Source organism: Arachis ipaensis, chromosome B02 (assembly GCF_000816755.2).
Source record: "Arachis ipaensis cultivar K30076 chromosome B02, Araip1.1, whole genome shotgun sequence".
Classification (NCBI taxonomy): Eukaryota; Viridiplantae; Streptophyta; class Magnoliopsida; order Fabales; family Fabaceae; genus Arachis; species Arachis ipaensis.
Genome location: NC_029786.2, coordinates 81,967,799 through 81,988,128, shown reverse-complemented (window position 1 = coordinate 81,988,128; position 20,330 = coordinate 81,967,799). Strand labels below are relative to the sequence as shown.

At 33.0% G+C, this 20,330-nt stretch overlaps 1 protein-coding gene across 2 annotated transcripts in view; it reads right to left on the bottom strand.

Moving 5' to 3' along the window:
* Positions 1–20,330, bottom strand: part of LOC107625538 — a 36,150-nt gene that overhangs the window by 4,511 nt on the left and 11,309 nt on the right. Inside the window, exons 2-12 of one of the 2 annotated variants that reach the window (XM_016328190.2) lie at positions 18,394–18,477; positions 15,523–18,299; positions 13,424–13,681; positions 12,528–13,244; positions 10,953–11,774; positions 9,537–10,274; positions 6,780–7,610; positions 5,853–6,596; positions 4,819–5,646; positions 4,222–4,298; positions 3,337–3,385 (exon numbers count right to left, since the gene is read on the bottom strand). In XM_016328190.2, coding sequence (XP_016183676.2) covers positions 4,272–4,298; positions 4,819–5,646; positions 5,853–6,596; positions 6,780–7,610; positions 9,537–10,274; positions 10,953–11,774; positions 12,528–13,244; positions 13,424–13,681; positions 15,523–18,273 — 7,716 coding nt within the window. In that variant the 5' untranslated portion in view covers positions 18,274–18,299; positions 18,394–18,477 and the 3' untranslated portion in view covers positions 3,337–3,385; positions 4,222–4,271. The remainder of the gene's footprint in view (positions 1–3,336; positions 3,386–4,221; positions 4,299–4,818; positions 5,647–5,852; positions 6,597–6,779; positions 7,611–9,536; positions 10,275–10,952; positions 11,775–12,527; positions 13,245–13,423; positions 13,682–15,522; positions 18,300–18,393; positions 18,478–20,330) is intronic. The other variant, XM_021116037.1, reaches the window with a different exon arrangement.

Here is a 20,330-nt window from a genome sequence, read left to right as displayed (position 1 = left end):
GGTACTGCTGCTGTTGTACGAAATAGTGTGGGTTTTGCGTACACGCACACCAATTTCACAGTAAAATCTTAATCTCCCTGATACTTATTTTACTCTAAAATTAAAGTTTAATCTTATCTTTGTTGGTCAACTTGTTGATCTCGATTTTGATGTCAATTTTTTTATTTTGGTTGTCGTGTGCAGGATCATCAGACGGGACAGATCATCGGGACTGGATGTAAGGTCGGAAGATTGTTTGAGCTTGAGAATCTTCAAGTTCCTTCTACGTCAAATCTTTGTGTTTTTTTTTTCTGTCTATTCTTCACTTATGGCACCGCCGTCTTGCCCATAGCTCCTTAAAAAAATTTGCATCCTCTTATGTCTAAGGGTGTTTTAGGTCAAGTTAATAATGAGTTTTTTTATTGCATCTCTTGTCAAACTGCAAAACAACCGGCTTTAACTTTTTATAATAATTCATTGCTTGCTTGCTCTCCTTTTGGTCTTATTCACTCTAATGTTTGGGGCCCGCTCCCACGGTTTCTATGGGAGGAGTTCGATACTTTGTCGCTTTTATTGATGATTATTTACGTTTTACTTGGGTTTATTTTATGACTAATCGACATAAGCTGCCTCAGATTTATATTAACTTTGCCACTATGATTAAAACTCAGTTTTCCAATGTCATTAAACTTTTTCGTCGCGGTAATACTATGGAATACCGTAACTCCAAACTTTTAAATTTTCTTGCTAAACAAGGTACTTTGTTTGAGTTTTCTTACTCTAGTACATTTCAACAAAATGGACAGGCTGAATGCAAACACCGTCACATTCTTGACTATGTTCGTGTAATGCTTATTTCTTCTTCGTGTCTTGAGCATATTTGGGGTGAAGCTGTTCTCTCTGTTGTCCATGTTATCAATAGACTTCCTTCTTCTGTTCTTGTTAACATTACTCCCTTTGAGTGTCTTTATCATACTTCTCTAGATTACAACTCTCTGAGTTTTTGGTTGTGTCTGTTTTGTTCTTCTTCATCCCTATGAACATAATAAACTTGAACCTCGGGATCGCATGTGTTGTTTCCTTGGTTAAGGCATTGAACACAAGGGTTACCGTTGTTGGGATCCTATCTCTCGACGTATTCGTATATCTCATCATGTTGTATTTTGGGAGTATCACATGTTCTCTAATTTCTCCTCATTTGTGTCCATTCCCTGTACTCAGTCACCGTTTTTCACTAACCCTAATATTGATCTTTTTCCTAGCGATGATTATACAGGTTTTATGTCAAGTCATCCTCTCGAGCCTCTCATTCTTTCGGCTTCTCCACCTCCTGATAATTCCATACCGGACGATGATCTTGCCCTTGCTACCATGCCTCATCCCTCCACTCGTTTTTCTAGAGTAAGAAATTCACCTCGTCATCTTTTTTTATTATCATTGTTTTTCTACTATTCTTTGTCACTATGAACTTGAGTCATTCTGAGAAGCCTGCATCAATCTTAATTGGCATCAAGCAATGCAGGAAGAAGTCCAAGCATTAGAAAAAGCACACACTTGGGACTTGGTTGATCCTCCTTTTGATAAAGAAATTGTGGGTAGTAGATGGGTATACAAGATCAAGACTTGCTCTGATGGTTCTATTGACCATTATAAGGCATGATTGGTTGCTCAAGGATGTATGTAAGAGTATGGTATTGATTATGAAGAAACTTTTGCTCCTGTTGCTCATCTCACTTCTGTTTATGCTCTCGTTGCTATTATTGCGGTAAAAAAATGGTCTCTCAATTAGATGGATATGAAGAATGCTTTTCTTAATGGGGAATTAAAAAAGAAGGTCTATATGAAACTAGCTCCGAGATATCCTTCTCCTTCTATCAAAGTTTGTCTTCTTTATAAGATAGTTTATGGTCTTAAGCAAGCTCCTCGTGAATGGTTTGAAAAGTTTAGTATCACTATATGCAATCTCGGTTTTACTTGCAACCTTCATGAGAATGCTCTCTTTATTCGTAAAAGTGAACGTAGAGTTGTTCTTCTACTTTTGTATATTGATGACATGATCTAGCTGGAGATGATGTTGATGGTATCATTGATCTTAAAGCATCCCTTCACTAAACTTTTGAGATGAAAGATCTTAGTTCTCTCAGTTATTTTCTTGGCCTTGAAGTTATATCCTCTTATGACAGTATCTATCTCTCCCAAGCTAAGTATGCTTCTGATATTCTTACTCGAGCCGACATTACCGATTGTCACACTGAGTCTACTCCTCTTGAGCTTAATGTTCGGTTTACTCTTATGGATGGCACTGTTTTGGATAATTATACTCTTTATCGATAGTTAGTTAGAAGTCCCGTTTACTTCACTGTCACACGACCAGACATTGTCTATCTAGTTCATGTTATTAGTCAGTTCTTGTCATCTTCTCCTACTACTCATTATGTGGCAGTTTTTCGCATTCTTTGCTACATCAAAGGCACTCTGTTTCATGGCCTTTATTTTTCTGCCCATTCATCTTTAACCCTTCAAGTGTACTCAGGTGTTGATTGAGCCGGTGATTCCATTGATAGTCGTTCTATTACTGGTTATTGTTTGTTTCTTGGTGACTCTTATTTCCTGGCGAGCCAAGAAGTAAACGTTCACTGCTCGATCAAGCATCGAAACTGAATACTGTGCTCTCGCTGACACCACTGCTGAGGTTGTCTCGATTCGTTGGCTTTTCGAAAACTTGGATGCCCCTCAGTCGTCCCCAATTGATGTTTATTGTGACAATACCAATGCTATTCAGATTGCCCATAATGACATTTTTTATGAACGCACCAAAATATTGAGATTGATTGTCACTTTGTCCGATAACGTCTCCTTATTGATGCTGTTCGTCTCGTAGCTATTGGGACTTTGGACCAGACTGCTGATATCTTCACGAAGGCTCATCATTCTACTCGTTTTCGGACTCTAGTGTCCAAACTCAAAATGGTATCCTTAGTTTCCACTTGAGTTTGAGGGAAAATGTTAGAATATAATTAGGATCAATTAGCATCAATTATAATTATTTAGCATATCTATATATTTATTGTAGAATATTATTTATTTATTGTTTTAATTCTTCTAGCATCTATATATAGCCTTGTATATTGCATTATTAGTCACCACACTAAATAGTATACCTTATTTTCTTCAATTTAGTCTCTTGTTTTTAAGAGTCTTACAACTTTAAAGCATTTGTATCAAAAGAATAACACAAAAATCATGTCAAAACTTGCATAACACACAACAAAATATTTTTAATCAATACAAATTGGAGATATAAGCAATTATGTAAGCTTTTAAAAAAATAAAAAGAAAAAAATCACAAAAACTCACATGGACATAGCTTCATTGGGATCGAGGCATGATGAACACCATTCAAATACTGTCAAACAAATCATTTTTCCAAAGTCATAGCCATTAGTTTGTGAACTTAATAAGTTCAAAAGGGTATGATAATTTTTAATAATAACAACATATAGTAACTTACAAAAGAAATCTGGATATAGTCAAATAACAAAAAGATAGTTATATATCATGGTCAAATCTCATGTATGAATTTGGACGTAATATTCACAATAGTGACAGAGGTTAAACATACCAGATACAGAATAATTGTCTAAATAATTTATAATTGTAAAAATTTGGAATACTTAAATTATAAAATATTAAAAAATTATAGTTAGAAAAATAAACATTAAAAATTGCAATAATTGTAGAATATTTGAATGTCTTTGTTTAGCAAAAAAAAAAATCAATTCATAAAGAATAAAATAATACTAAGTTAAGTAGATAAGAAAAAAATTACAAAATTCAGAATTTATAAAATTAATGAAATTTTGGAAGGGTTTTGTGGGTTTGTGTTTATTTTATTGAGTTTTTTAGTTAGTGAAAATTTAAGAAGGCCAATTATCTGAGTTCATCTCATCTATTAATCCAATATGTTATATATTATTACAATTGAGTTTGGATTTGAATCCAAATTCTCTAAGATAATTGAGTTAGAAAACTAAAACATTTTCTAATTTATTATATAAATGTATAAAATATATGTGCATGTTGTGCGGTCAAAATATAGTTCTTTTCGAAATTGAAGGGTGAGAAAAACATTCCACTATAAGATAATCAAAATACTCTAGATACTAACAAGAATTTGCTAATGAACTGAGAAATGTGTCCAAATGGTATTCTCAATAAGTTGCGATTCAAAGAAAAACTTACTTGCACATACATACTGCATGCAAATAGAGGGCTTGACTTTGCAGAAGACCTTAATTTTTATTAGAATGTGAGACTACCTATTCACAAAACATAATAAAATCAAAATATATATCTGTCCTTAGTATGTAATTTCTATTGTACGGTTTTTATCAGTTCACTATTTTGATTTAAAGCCTCTATAAACGTACTAAATAGCAGAAAGTTAGAAGATATATATAGAAAGGAAATTTAAACTAGTCTAATTGTCTTACATATATATGTAAATTTTATAGTTAGATAAAAAGAATGAGAATTTTACAAATTTCTAATGATAGTGTATGCGATGCAAAAATCACAATTAATGAATTTTTTAATTAAGACTATGCTCTATATATTAGTCATGATCATGATTAGTAGCCTTCTTCCTACTTACCACTTAATCAGAGATTCAGAGTAATGCAAAAGGAATAAATAAAAAATAAATAAAAATGAAGGGTATATAACTGGCAGACTTTATGATCCTTTAGCTACATATGACACACTTGCAACAACGAGGATTTTAACTTTGAGGGAAAATATAAATAAAGTTAATGGTATAGTTTCAAATTTATTGCATACCTGATTATCTTTGAATAATTGTTCAATAGTAGTATTAAGATCACCTTTCCACTGCTTTCTTTGATTTTCCACTTCAACTGTCCTCAGATATGGTGCTATAATGGATCCTGGTGAGAAAACCTCAATTTGAGGACATGCTTCGACAATGAACCGTATCAAAGACGGGAATATGAGTGCATGTTTCCCATAGCAAAAGCTTCTCAAACTAATTAGAGTAGAGAGTTGTAAGTATTCCAAGTTCTCAAATATGATATCTTCCTCTGCTCCTTCTTCATCAACATTCACAACATCCATTATCATCTCACAATTTATTACTATTAACTTTTCTAGTTGCATTAAACTTTTAGCAACGGAGGATGTTATCAAATGAGTCATCCCCTTGCAGTTTTCAACATACAACTCTTTCAAACTTTGGAATGACACTGAAGATGACACCACGCTTGCCATATTAGGACAAGCGATAACACTTAAAGTCTCAAGATTTTGAGTGGCAAGTTGATCAGATAGAGATTCTTCGTGCCAAATATGTTTGAGATGCTCCATTTCAAAAAGCCCCAATTTCCTCACTTGTTGAGCAATCCTTGTACTGCAATGAGCACTTTCTTCAACAGGAAACAATGTTTGCATAGAACTTTGTCTTACTTGAAGAGTCACTATATTGGGAAATATTTGAAGCAAATCATTCCAACAAATAAGTTGTGTGTCATAAAGGCATTGCATGCGAAGAAATTCTACTTTCGAAAATTTAGCTTCTTTCATATGACCATTGATCATCATCATTGCATCCTTGCCATTTAGTGCCAATTCTTCCAATGAGTTGCCGCTTAGCTGAAATACCAAGCACCCAAAGGAAAAAAAAAAGGAAAAAATTCTCATTTAATGTCAAAAATAGAGTGAAAAAAAATTGTCCTAGTTTGTTTTATTTTGTTTATTTAAAAGTATAGTCCTAATTTATTTTGATCAATGCATATGAAGATAAACACAAAGTCATAATAAAACATAGCAACAATAATGTAACCAAGACTAGTGAGTACCTTTTCAATAGAAAAGAGTGCTTGAGGAATAGGCGGCGAATCATTAATTTCTTCTATCTGATGATGCTGTTGAAGACTTGAATGGTTGAAGGTAAACATTTGTAGTGCCTCACAGCGATATACATTTAATGTCTTTAATGAAGGGCACTCTAAAGTAAATCTTCCCAAATAGAAACTCTTGAGTTTTTTCAGTCGAATAAATCTCAAGAAACTCAAGTGAGGAAAGCTAAAGTTGATTTCAGTTGATTCTTTCTCCATTGAAACAATTTCTTTAACTCCACAAGACTTTATATTCAACTTTTCAATATATGGGAGATCAAGGCATACTGAGAGTGGAAATAAATACAACAGACTTTTGCACTTAACAACATCCACTGTGCACAAGTTTTCAAAACTAACAATTTCGCAAGGATCTGCATTCCATATGTGCCTTAACTTTAGTAAGCTAGACAAGCTTAATTTTTTCAATTTGCTAGCTTGTTTCACCATTGCTCCATTAGACTTCATTCCTTTCACATCAAACAGTGTTACTAATGAATCACAATTCCGTACTTCCAGTTCTTCTAATTCATGTAGAACTTGCAATGTGTTTGACGTAAAAAGAACATCTGACAAAAACTCACATTTTTGCACCACCAGAGATTTTAAATTGCCAAATAAATTATGGTATTCTTTGTCATACCAAAAGTCTCTCAACTCTGGATAATCAGACAAGGTCAAATGTCTGAATCTACAAAATGATACCTATTCAATAAAAATTAAATATCAATGGACATAAAATGGGAAAAAACATAATAACAAGAAAAAGTATGGTCCAATAACATTTAAGAATGCATGTGTGTGGATTTTGTTGCTATAATTTCTCCTTAACTAATAGTTAATGATAGATATAGTAGAAATTTAAACTAAACCAAAATTAAGACAAACCTTATCGCCAAACAACTTGTTTATTGTTCCATTCAAGTCTCCTTCCCAAAAATTTTGTTTATTGTTTTCTTCTATTTGAACTTGCTGAAGATCTGGTGTGCTTGTGTCTCCTGTAGAGAAAATTTCCATTCGAGGACATTCTTTCACCAATACATTCTCCAACAGTGGGAAGAGAAGGGAGCATTTGCATGAGCAAAAGCTACGCAACCTTGGTAAAGACACAAGTTCAAGTTTCTCCAAGCTGGAGAATGCAATTTCTCTGTCTTTCTCATTTTCATTTGTATTCACTATATCTTGTAGTAAATTGCATGACTCAATTTTCATTGTTGCGAGGTTGACAAGACTCTTTGCTGTTGAGCATGTTATCAGATTGATCATTCCATTGCAGTTTGCTACCTCCAAATGTCTCAAGTAAGCAAAGGTAACAGAGGAAGGAACCAAGTTTACCAAACTAGAACAATGGCCGACAGCTAACTGTTCAAGATGTTGGAGAACAGGGTCAATTTCAAATCCTTCTTTACATATATGACAAAGGTCATGTAGCTGAGCTAGATTAAGGTCCTTTAGTCGTGTGCTAATTGTGACTTGTCCCTCCTCAATACCAATGCTTTGATCATGAAATATCTCTACAAAAGAACTCCATTCAACATTTAGTGACTCCAAATTCGGCGCATTTTCCAAAAACCAATATGGAAATGTGGTGCCTTCACTTTCAAATAAAGACACTCTAAGATCTTCAAGTTTGTCGTATTGATCTTGTGAATACATGCTTTGCAATATAACCTCAACATTATTATTGTCTACTCCCAAAACTTTCAAGTTCGGAAGTACCTGTTGAATAAAACAAACCAAATATGATTATTTTAGAGATATTTTTATATACACTAATACACAAGATAAATAATTGATTACCAAAAAATAATTAAAGAAAGAAAATATATAATAAAAACACAAGATAAATAAATAGCTATAATCAAATATGGAGGGAGTAATAAGAATTTTTAATATATATATATAACCTCCAGTATTTAACTATTTATAGATATTGTACTACTTTCGTCAAATCACTCTTTCTTCTATTTAGTTAAATTACAACCATTTCGATTATTATCCTGGAAACCTATAAATATAAACCCACACGTGATTAATGAAAAGGATTTAACTACCCAAATTACTATTATAAAGGCAAAATAATTAAATAACACATGTTCATGTTCAAAATATGAATCTAATTATTACTTATTACCTATAGTTAATTAAGTGTTCCTATATATTTTTCATTAAAGAAAAAATTAAACTGGTACATAACAATTCTTTTTCTACTAATAGACATTTAGTAACCTAAAAAATCAACTTCTCACCAAACAAAAAAGTTTAACAAAAAATAACAACAATGAACAAGTGAGAGTAAATGTACTCGACATCTTTTATTTCTATAAGCATACAGCACTTTCTTCCTATATAAACAAAAATAAGCTAATCTTGACTTAATACCCTCACTATTAGTTATATTATATATATTGATTTTTTTGAAAAGTAAAATTATATAACTAATAATATCATAAATATCAAATATTATTTTTAATAAAGAAAAAACAAGAGACAAATATACATATGCCTATATACTTTAGTAGCTATATTTTAAGTTTACAATATTGCATTAAGAGAATAAATTACTAAATACAAAAATTTTGATGATTATATATCAAGATTTAAGATATATAGTTTTTCTCTATTCTACTAATATACTGAAATAACGAAATAAAAAAATAATTTTAAAATAAAGTATTATTTTGATCTTAAATGACTAGTGATTAATTAAAACATGAAACAATACATGCTCAAATAAGACATGTAAAAAATAATTACTAGACTTAGGGGTGTGCATGGCCCGACCCGGCCCGAAGACCCGGCCCGGTCCCGAACACTTTAAGGGCTATTTTGCTACGATTTCATCGGGTTTAGGGTCGGGTAAGGGTCTCAAAAATAGACCCGGTCATTATTTCGGGTCGGGTCCGGGCCATGACTCGGGTCACCCGAAGTCGGCCCGGTGGCCCGGTCATCATACACAATTAATAAAGGTAATGTAGTGTTAACGGCCCAGTTTTCACCCGGTTTTTACCTGGTATAATCGTGGCCCGAAAGTGTATAGGTTTCATCGGGTCTAGAGTCGGGTTCGGGTCTAATAAATAGGCCCGGTATATATTTCGGGCCGGGTCTGGGTCACATCAAACCCGGTTTCACCCGACCCATGCACACCCCTAACTAGACTTTGAATTCAACTACCTTCTTTTTCTTTCATGTTACCAAACTTTTATATTACTATGAATAATTATTTTTTATTGTTTCTACCATACGTAATAATATTTTGTATATTTTTGCGCACAAGTATTATTCGAGTTAATGTAAGACTCTCATCCCCTAATAACCACATTAAGAAATTAAATTACTAATAATATGTTTTATCTTCATGGATTTATTAACAAAAGCTATCTGGTATGGTATGTATAGTGTGTGCAAGATAAAATAAAATAAAAAATATCCCAATCATTCAATTTGAAAATATTGTTCTATAAATGAGATCTATAATGTATTAATGTCATAGAAAAAAATATTGATGCAATGGTATAAATTAAATGTTTCACGAAGAGTTGTTTTTTTTTTTTTTCAAAATTAATGTTCATGTTAAGAAAAAGTTTTCAACATGTGAAAAAATATTAAGAGAGTAACTGAGATGAAATATAATATTGTCCATACCTCTTCAACCTTAAGAAGAGGTTGATGTATTGGAATAGAAATTTTGTCATTCACAGCTCTTTCTTGGCAGCTGGGATATGGAGTCTGAAATAACTTCAGTCTTGGACAGTTGATCACATCTAAATGTTTTAAAGATTTACATTGAATAGAATAGATGCCAGAAACGAATGTCCTCAGATTAAGCAGATTTCTTAGCCATAGTTTCCTTAAATGAGGAAACACAAATTTAATCATCTCTCTTGGCCGTCTTTGATTATCAACTACTTCCACAATCCCACAATTTAATACTTCAAGATCTTCAAGTTGGGCCATATTTGTAGCTACAGAGAATGGAAAGAGACTTTTTAAACATGGACAATCTACAACAGAGACTTCACATAGATTCTGAAAGCTCGAAGTTGTGTTAGGATCTTCCTTCCAAATATGCTTCAAATTTGGAAGACTACAAAGAGTCAACTTTCTCAAAAAAGAACATTTCCTTGTCTCAATTTCTTCAGAAAATGTTGAGATATGAAACACAACTACTAGAGAATTACAGTCTTTTACATCTAACTCTTCCAAATTCACAAGCAGGCCAATTATATTTAGAGAAAATAACACACCGGATAAAAAGTCACACTTGTGAACTAATAGCTTCTTCAATTTGCTAAATATATTGTTCTGAAGTCGGTCATACCATAACTCTTTTAGCTCAGGATATTTTGATAGATTCAAATTCTCGAAACTACGAAAACACACCTGCGTTCAATAAAGTTTGTAAATTTATAACCGCGTGAGTAAACGTTAATGACATTTAATATTATTATATCTTTTTTAACTATGAAGCTATGTTTTTTGAAAAAGAATACTAACTAGAATATACGACAAAAACTCACTAACATGCCACAAGAAGAATGCAAATTCAAAATGGTTAAACTGTTATGTACTTTTAGAATAATAGACATTATTTTAATCAAATTTTATTTTGACCTTTTGTTTAGATGATTGGAAAGGATGAAAATAAGAAGGTAGTGAAAACAATGACCATTAATTCTTATCTATGCGATTTCAATATACTCATGTAAAAATGTAAGCAACAAATTCCCTGACTTCTAATAATTTATATCATAAAAATATAAATTTTTAATATTCATGTGAAAGAGAAATAAAGAAGGTGGCCTTTATAAATCAATGTTAACATAATGTTTTCATGACATATTAATATGATTTACAACAAGGATTTATGCCCCTTACTTGATTGTTTTCATTTTTCTTTCATTTTGGCAAAAAAAAAAAAAAAAAGAGATAACAAATATAATAGATAGTAATGAAGTTTCTTTTGTTTTTTAAAGTCCTAAGTATTATACTCCAAAGTTAGTCATCTTGCATCCAATTTAGAAAAACCAAAGCAAATCTCATCAATAAAATAAATCATACCTTGTCTTCAAACATGTTTTTTATGGTTCCATTCAAGTCTCCCTTCCAATAAAATTCTTTACTATTCTCTGCTGTTAGCACTTTTCGAAGCTTTGGTGTGCTCACCCTGTCTCCTTCAGAGAAATACTTCATGCGAGCACATTCCCTAACTACTACATCCTCCAACAATGGAAATCTTAAGAAGCACTTTTGGGAACAAAATCTACCTAGACTTGGTAAAGAATCCAACTCCAAAGTTTCCAAGGAGAAAAATGCAATGTCATTTGTTATCTCCTCTCCCTCTTTGGACAATATTTCCTCAAGTGAATCACATTGTTTTACCTTCATTACGGTGAGCTTGGCCAGACTTCTTGCTGTACGAGGAGAAAGTAAGTTTATCATGCTATTGCAATTTGCTACCTCAAGATAGGTCAAATGGCAAAAGGTAACAGAAGAAGGAACAATGTTTATCAAACTTGAACATCCATCAACAAATAAACATTCAAGAAGCTCGAGAACTGGGTCAATTTGCAGTCCTTCTTCGCATATATGTTGAAGATTTGGTAATTGATAGAGTGTCAAACTTTGGAGCTTTGTACAATTTTTTTCATTTGTAAGCCTTTTATCTTGAAATATCTTCTTAAAGGAACTCCACTCAACAGTTAGCCGTTTCAAACTGTATATATTCTGCAGAACCTGATCAGGAAAAGCAGAACCTTCTGTCTTGTAACGGGATAGAGCAAGAAATGATATTTTGTTGAAGAAGGAACCTATATTTTGGGTTTGCAATATGTTGACAGCATCCTTTTCATCTATTACCAAGTGCTCTAAATTAGGCATTACCTTAAACATGTACAAAAAGCAATTTACAATAAGATACTATTTCCAATAAATTTAATTCACAATAGCCTAAGAAAAGAATAAAGAAAGCAAATATAATGTTTAATCAAAATTCAGAATAATCTTATACTTTGCTCGATTCAATCCAAACTTACTAATGGTATTTAAAAATCATTAGAAATCAGCAATCACTAACCTCATTATTCAAATAATTAATTGCATATATAAAAAGGTTTAATTTCTAATATTTTTCTCTCAACTTTTTCGTAAAATCAAATTTCTTTCAAGCTTAAATAAATTTTGGATAACTGTAAAATGTTCAATTTTTTTATTTTATTTCAATCAAATTTAAAAGTTATCTAATTTAATATAATAACATTGTCACAATATTTAATTTGCTATTTGATCATCAAAGAAGTCTCTTGACGACAAGAACAAGAACAATGATTTTTATATTTCTATAAAAAATAATATTTTTATTAGGACTAGAATAAGAATTTTATATTGACCAAAAACTTATATTAAGCCTTTTGTTTCTAAGATTTGTTTTAAAGTTAACACTAAATCCAATACTCATGCCTGAGAATGCTATTTTTGAATTGAAAAAATATTTTCTTTGATTTAACTGTACCAATTTTTAAATGTAAAATTTGATTTATCTTTAAATAAAAATCTGAATGAAAAGTAGAAAATCGTGTTCATATGCATTGGACTTTAATGCAAATTAGCATATGTAATCATGTAAACAATTCATACCTGTTCAGCTATCAAATGTTGCTGTGTTGAAATAATATATTCTTCATCTGAAAGCTTTTGATGACTACTTGTAGAAAGAGTTCTGTACAAATTTAACTTCACACATCCAGTAATATTTAATTTTCTCAAAGATGGACATGATAATGTGTAATTTCGTGCATAGAACCCTTTGAGCTTATGCAAGTACCAAAGCACCAACGTATTTAAATGGTTAAACTCAAAGGAAATAGATGAGAACATGGGTTCTTCCTTGAATCCAATAATTTCCTTCATGTTTTGACACCATTTAATTCTAAGTTCTTTAAGATGTGAGCAACTTGTGGCTACTGAACATGGAAATACAAATTCCAAGTTTATGCAGCTCTCTACATTTATTTCCTCTAGATTGCAAAAATTAAGAGCTCTTTCAGGATCCTTGCTCCATATTTGTTTTAACTTCGACAATCTTTCTAGAGTAATTTTTTTCAGCTGTGTTTGTTCTGTACTATAATTTTCATCAGAACTCAGTTGAAATATCTCTTCTACCGAAACACAGCCAGTAACCATTAATGTCTCTAGATCATTATATGCTTTTTGCATTGAAGAAGAAAAAATTGCTCTAATTTTTTCACAATTTTTGACTTGTAATGTCTTTACTTTAGAAAATTCTTTGTGCCATATTTTCTTCAAGCTCTTCATATTCTTCAAGATAATTGTTTGCAATTTGAAAAATCGAACCTGGATTCAAGAATTCAAAAACCATACATAACTTCTATCGTCATTAAACTGTTAACAAAGAATAAATACCGAAAAAAGTTATTAGTGAAGATATATAATGTATATTGATACATAGCATTTGAACAAAGGTCCTAATTTTTTTTTTTCAAAACAATAGAATCACTACTTAGTTATCATACCTCTTCTAGTGTGACAATATTGTTGTCACTATCTTCTTCTGCAGCTATTATCTCCTCCATTAGATGACATTCACTTATTTCAAGCTTTGTGAGGTTGGGAAAACTCTCCACCATTGTAGATGAGAACAAATATTTTAGACCATCACAATTCTCAACAATTAAATTTGTCAATTTGTAAAATGAATGTTGATTATCCTTCCAAATTTTATTCAATTTGAGTGAACTCAACTTGAGAGTGTCCAAATTAAAAAATGCAACCTACAAAGAATACAAAAATGTTAACATTGAGGAAACATTATAAAAAGCTTTGCATTCAATGTTATTCCAAAATTTGTACGAGTTATGTAATAATTGTTAACTTTCAGGGAGAACAGTAGAATAAGAAGATAATATTATATCTGAAGTTGTTGTGTTGAAGTTGTTTTTAGTTTTTACACGGTACAAGAGTCACCCTATATTTATAGAAATATTAACAACTAACCTCGTAAATTTTTATCTACTAACTACTAGTTATTGCTACTTAAATCTCAACTACTAACAACTTTAATAATATTTTAAGATGTCAACAATCCCAATTTGAATAAATTTTGATGAGATGGTTGAGGAAGAGATGTGTGGCGCGGTAACGCAGAGGAAGAGACGTGTGGCGCGAGACGCAGAGGAAGACAGACAAAGGACGAGAGATGTGCGGCTTGGGCTGCAACGAAAAGGAGGAACAGGGCTTCTGCTCTGGTTTGGGGAAGACGAAAGTGGCGTGCAGTAACACAGAGGAAGAAGGAAGACGCGTGTGTCGCGGACTGGCGATTCTGGTCATGGCGGAAAGGAGGAACAAGGCTACTGTTCTGGTTCTGTGTTTGAGAGTGAGACAGAAGTGAGATAAAAGAAGAGAAGAAGAAAGGGGACGTCGGGAAGCTGCGACGGGTGGCCGGCGGTGGGCCGAACAGATAGATAAAGAGAAGGAGAAAAGGTGGGGATAAGAGTGGTTCTTGACAGAGGAAGAATGAGAAAAAGGACCAAAGAGAAGATAAAAGAAGTAGAGAAAAAAAAGTGATGGTGAGAACAAATTTTGAGAGGCACGGGAAGACGCGTTTCATCTCTCAACAGCCATAATTTTGGGTCCGTTGGACTCAAGGACAATACGGATAGGATGGATTATTTGGTGAGGTGAAATCAGTAAAAAAAACAAAGAAAAATTATGGATGAAAAATATTTGGATGAAAAGAAATATGATGATTTTTTTCCAAAAAACTAATGGTTTATCCTTCTTAAAGAGGATATTATGGCTATGATATCTTGTTAAATTTCACGATAAAGAATAAAATAAGAAGATAATATTATATGTGAAGTTGTTGTGTTGAAATTATTTTTACATGATACAAAAGTCACCCCCTATTTATAAGGATATTACCAGTTAACCTCATAAATATTCATTTATTAACTACTAGTCATTACTAATTTAACTCTCAACTACTAAAAATAATTTATTTTTTTAAAAAAATGAATAAAATTAACATTAATTAACATGAGATTTTTTAAAAATTATAAAAGAAAAGAATGTATATTTTACAAATAGAGAGGAAGAAAATATCATTTTAACATTTTTTAGAAGAGGGGAATAAAATTTTCTCTTAGAAAAAGTTTATGGGACCATCACTTTTATTAAAATCTGGCCAAGATTTAACCAGTAAAAGAAGAGTGAGTAATCTCATACTGTTAGATGTAATCCCACACCATTGAAAACATTAATAATAACTAATTAATGATTACAAATCACAAAACTTGCTTACCCCTAACACTCTTCTTTTCTCTTAATCTATATAAAAGTCCTTAGTAGTATTTGTGACGATCAATAATTATTTTTTACAATTGTTAAACAAAATTGTTTTAAGGTAATTTTGGAGATACACAATCAAGTATAACAACGATGCAAAATGGACTTCTAATATCCTTTAGAACATACTACTACTTAATATTAATTAGGTATATGATTTGACATTTTGTTGCAGCTAAAACTCTTTTAGAAAAAGTATCTTACTTATCAACAAAAATAATTGTCTTAATGACTTTACGCTTATGTGAATAAAGATTAAAACAGTTACCTGATTATTAAAAAGGGAAACATGAGAAGATGTGGGCTCATGGGAGAAGAAGCTGGCAAGTGCATGCAAATGCTGTAGAGTCAGAGAATGGAGTGAGGCAAACTCAATGGGTTCATTAGTTTCATCATTCATTGCACTTGCATCACCGTCTCCAAACACTACCATTTCCATAAGATCGCATTGAGAAACTTGAAGCTCTGAAAGTTGAGACATCCTTTTAACCATGGAAACAGAGAAAAGGTATTTCACTTGATTACAGTTTTCAACTTTGACTGTTTGGAGCTTGGCAAAGGAACCAACTGCAAGTGGGCCATGACAAATTTTCTCCATCTTACTGAGATTCTGAATCACTAGATTTTCCAGATTTGGAAAAGGGATTGGAACATGAGTCCTCTCTTTCAAATCAACGATGTGCTTAATTATGGCATTATTTTGGATGTGGAAGTGTTTCAATTGTTGAAATCCATCTCCGTTTAATTGAAAGAGCACATTCGAAATGCCTTCAACTTCATCCAGATACAAAATCTCTGATCTTTTTATAAGTTCTTTGATGCTGTACTCCAAATGAATATTGGTGCCAAGCTTGAGATTCAACGTTTTCACTGAAACATTTGTAATTGCAGACCATTCCCAGATATCTCCAATGACTATTTTATAACTTTCTAAGTTATCGAACATCAAGTCCCTCGGCAACATGCATGCTTCCTGAACTTGTAGTTCTAGAGCTCTCAATTGTGGCAATTGACGAAGCTCATCAAGGCTGGCATTTTCTCCTTCATTATCAGAATTCATAATCTCCCACTTAATGGATGTATTGCCCATGTACAGCTCCTCTAATCTGATCAAGCTTGATATGATGTTTGGTGGGATGACTTCAATCCCAGAATCACTCAAATTGAGCATTCTTAGATTGTTCAATTCCCCTATTTCAATTGGTAACTTGATCATTGAAGAATAGCGGAAGATAAGAATTTCTAAACTTTTTAGTGCACCAATTGCATCCATATTTTCCAAAACACAATTATACAAACATAATGTTGTAAGTCTAGTTAATAAACGAATAGAGGTAGGTAATGAAGCCAAGTTTAACCTTGTTAAGTCTAAAACTTTGAGGCTTTTCATTCCCTCAAAAAAACAATCAGGGATATCAAGAGAACGATCCTTACTTTCCAGTTGAAAAATAGAAAGTTTTGGGCAATCTACCTTTTCAGGAATGGTATGGATCTGACAGCAGTGCAAGATAATCTGAGAGCACCTTCTAAGAAAATCTATTGTTGGCCACTCTTTTAACTCACCGTAGTGTTTAATTAACATGTGATGATCCCTTGAAGCTATGGAGATAGCTACTTCACGAACAACATCGTGCATTTTCACCTTCGTCTGAGTGTTATCTTCTATCAACAAACAAGATGCCTTTAATGCACTAATCATTATGTGAAGCCTGTCCTTGGCACCCTCCAATGTATCTGTGTTGTTGAATATGCCCAGACCCATTCCATAATAGAACAAGTCAGAAACCAAAGGATTTTCAGCAACTGTAGCACAAAGCAAGAATAAGGCTTTCATTTCATTTCCTTTCAGCCTTTTGTAACTTAACTCCAAAGCTGAATAGGTTATCTCCTGCAACTCTTCATTGTCAACCTTTTTTAATTGGTTCAATGCATCTTTCCACGCATGAATGTCTTGATTTATCAATGACCGAGCCATTGTAACTATGAGAACAGGCAATCCTGCACACTTTTTTGCCAATTGGAGTGCAATTTGATGCAAGCTAAACTCTTCATCTACATTACCAGCCAGAGCTTTGAACAAGCTCCATGATTCTTCTTCATTTAAAACTTCTAGTCTAAAATTCTCTTTGACCCCCATTTGTCGTAGCAAATCTAAATTTCTAGAAGTCATCAATATTTTGCAGCCATTGTGTTCACCTTCAGAGGGAATCCCTATCTTTTTCAAGTCAAGAGCTTCCCAAATATTATCCAATATGAGAAGGATAGTTTTCTCCATTTGGATTCTCTGGCATAGACGAGGTACTCTACCAGCAACAGTTACCTCTTCAAAACGAAGACCCAACTGATCAGCAATCTCCTCTTGAACGGTTTTGATGTCTGGTGTTTTGGAAATGGTGGCCATAACCACCTCATCAAACAACTGGTTTTCCTTAGCTATTTGATAAACTTCTTCAACGAGAGTGGTCTTACCAACACCACCAAGCCCGTAGACTCCAATCATGCTTACTTTGGGGTCTCTTAGAGCATGCATGATGTTCTCCATAATTGGTTTCCTTGACTCCAAGTTTTGACTACTCCTTGTAGTAAATGCTGACACTGCATCAAGTTTGGGACGGTAAGCTACCTGGGAAAAGTCCCCTTCTCCCCGTACGTCAACAACTTTTTTGGCAACTTTTGTAGCTTTTCTACTGAGTTGATGGCGTGTCACCACATTAGGAAATGACCATCTAGAACATCCAGCCTCTGCATGACGAGGATCATTTTGAAGTTGAGTTACGTCTCCAATGGCTTCATCCACATTCTTCAACCAATTCTGCACAACATCAGAAGTTGTTTTCCCATTCCTTCTTTCTTCTTCAACACGTTGCTTGATTTCGTCTCTTTTGTATTCAAGATCACTGACACGGTCCCTTAGCTCTTTAAATTTGGCTTTGTAGAAAATTAGATAACCAACTTGCCTTCCAATAGGTGCTACAGTGTACTCAGCTATTTTTGCAGCAACTGAAATGAGAATATCCATTGATCCTTTTGATTCAAGAGTTCAAACTACAAGCAAAAGTAGGAAAATTTTAAATGAGAAAAAGAGTTCATGGAAAACATTGTAAAATGAAAAACATACACAAATGTTAAATGCTGATACCTTTTCCTTTGGAGTTAAATTGGGCGAATAAAGAGAGTAATCGATATGCTTGAAAGATCAAATACTTCAAGGCACACCTTTTTCCTGTTACATAGATGTTAATTGCTTATTACTGGTTTCAAATTGGAGACAAAAGATACGGACTTGGTAAGGGTTGCACCCACAAAAATTAAGTAATTTAAGTAGACAGGCATAGTTTACGAGTAGTAAATAAGCAAAACAAGCCATGTTGATGATTCTTGATACGGAATTAAAAAAGAGAGTGAATTTTCTCAACTTTTTTTAACCAATTGTTTGAGAAAGTGTGATTTCTCACCATTCAATATGTTTTTGAGTGTTTATTTATTATTTTATTATAAAACAATTTTTTCAATTGAACCGCAATTGAATCGGTTGGACCAGTAAATCAGTAGCTAGAATTGTTCGATCCAAGGAATGCGTGTTTAAATGCGAATGGTATGATCTAAGTTTACGACAAGGAACATACAAGCACAAGGATTACGATATCACTGAAGTTAATGTAATTACAAAATATAGGCTCTACGGTCCTTTTACTCTACCTCAAAATGTACGACAGGTATATTATTTTCTTTATCCGAATTCATGCAAGTCTAGTTGGGTAGTTGTGATTAAGACTAAGTCAAGAGGCCACATTGAGTTTGATGATAGGATAGAGGGTTAGAAACCTTACCAGATTGATGACCCAACTCTTTCAATGGATGGAAAAGTTTATGAAAAAATAAAAAAAAGACTATTGTCAGAATACACCGACAATAACAGTCTAGCCAATTTTTTTTAAAAATAAATTAAAAAACATTTCCTTCGACATTATCGTCAAATTAATCCAACGATAAGATGGCGCAGAGACATATCAAATCACGCCAATGTTACTGACGTTCAACAGATCTCGTCTGCTTTTTAACTATACTCCATCGTTAAATTCGACAGAAATTACTGTTGGACAAAAAAATCTGCCGATGTTATATTATCGGCGAAATTTATTCCGTCAAATAAATACCGACACAAAATTTGACGGTAAATTCGATGGTATTCAAAGTTTTTTTTTTTTGTGTAATGCAGACCATTGCACCTACTAAAAGACTACTAAAAGAAAGATGGTAAAGTATTTAAATATTAATTAAATTAAGTTTTGTTAATACCATAATTGTATTTATACTTATCTAGCTTTGTGGTTGACTATGTGCAGTCCAAAGAGAAGGAGCATGAGTTGACTGACGCGAGGTCTTTAGGCATCTAAGCACCAGGAAGTAGAACAAGATTTTGTGGGTGGATAAGTAGTCCAAGCGTCAATATGTAAGTATTAATTTTTTTTAATAGTTATTCCAAATAATATTAATTTCAATTGTGGTAACCAAATCTCTTTTTAATGCATAGGGCAAGCATACACAAATCTTGGAGACTCGGACCCAAGAATCCTAACAAAGTGTACAGGAAGGCAACAGATCAAACAGTGCTACTAGTTTGCATCAAAATGTGGTATCGCAAGAAATGGTTGGAAAGCATACAAGACTTGCATTTATGAAAAAGGATCCTTTTTCGTCAACACACTTCGATTTGGTCCTCTAGCAACATCCTTCCATGGCTACGAGTGCACTTCTGGATTCTCAGGAGACCGTCACAAAGTTTGGATGATCAAGGTCGGCAATTCCAAGAGGCTTTGATCTGCATGACTCAATGGTACCACTAGACCTAGTTCCGTAAGTGGGGGTTTGTCATCAACACTGGTACCACCAACGCTGTAGGAGGATCACAATCAGCACGAGGATGATGCTGACAATTATGTGGACCTGTAGGACTTTGTTGTTTAATTGTTTAGTGCATCTTTTGTTTTAGTTGACTCTTCTTTTCATTCGTCACTTTATTTTGAATTTTTGATATTTTTTATATTATTGATATTTTAATTTATTGCTTTAATA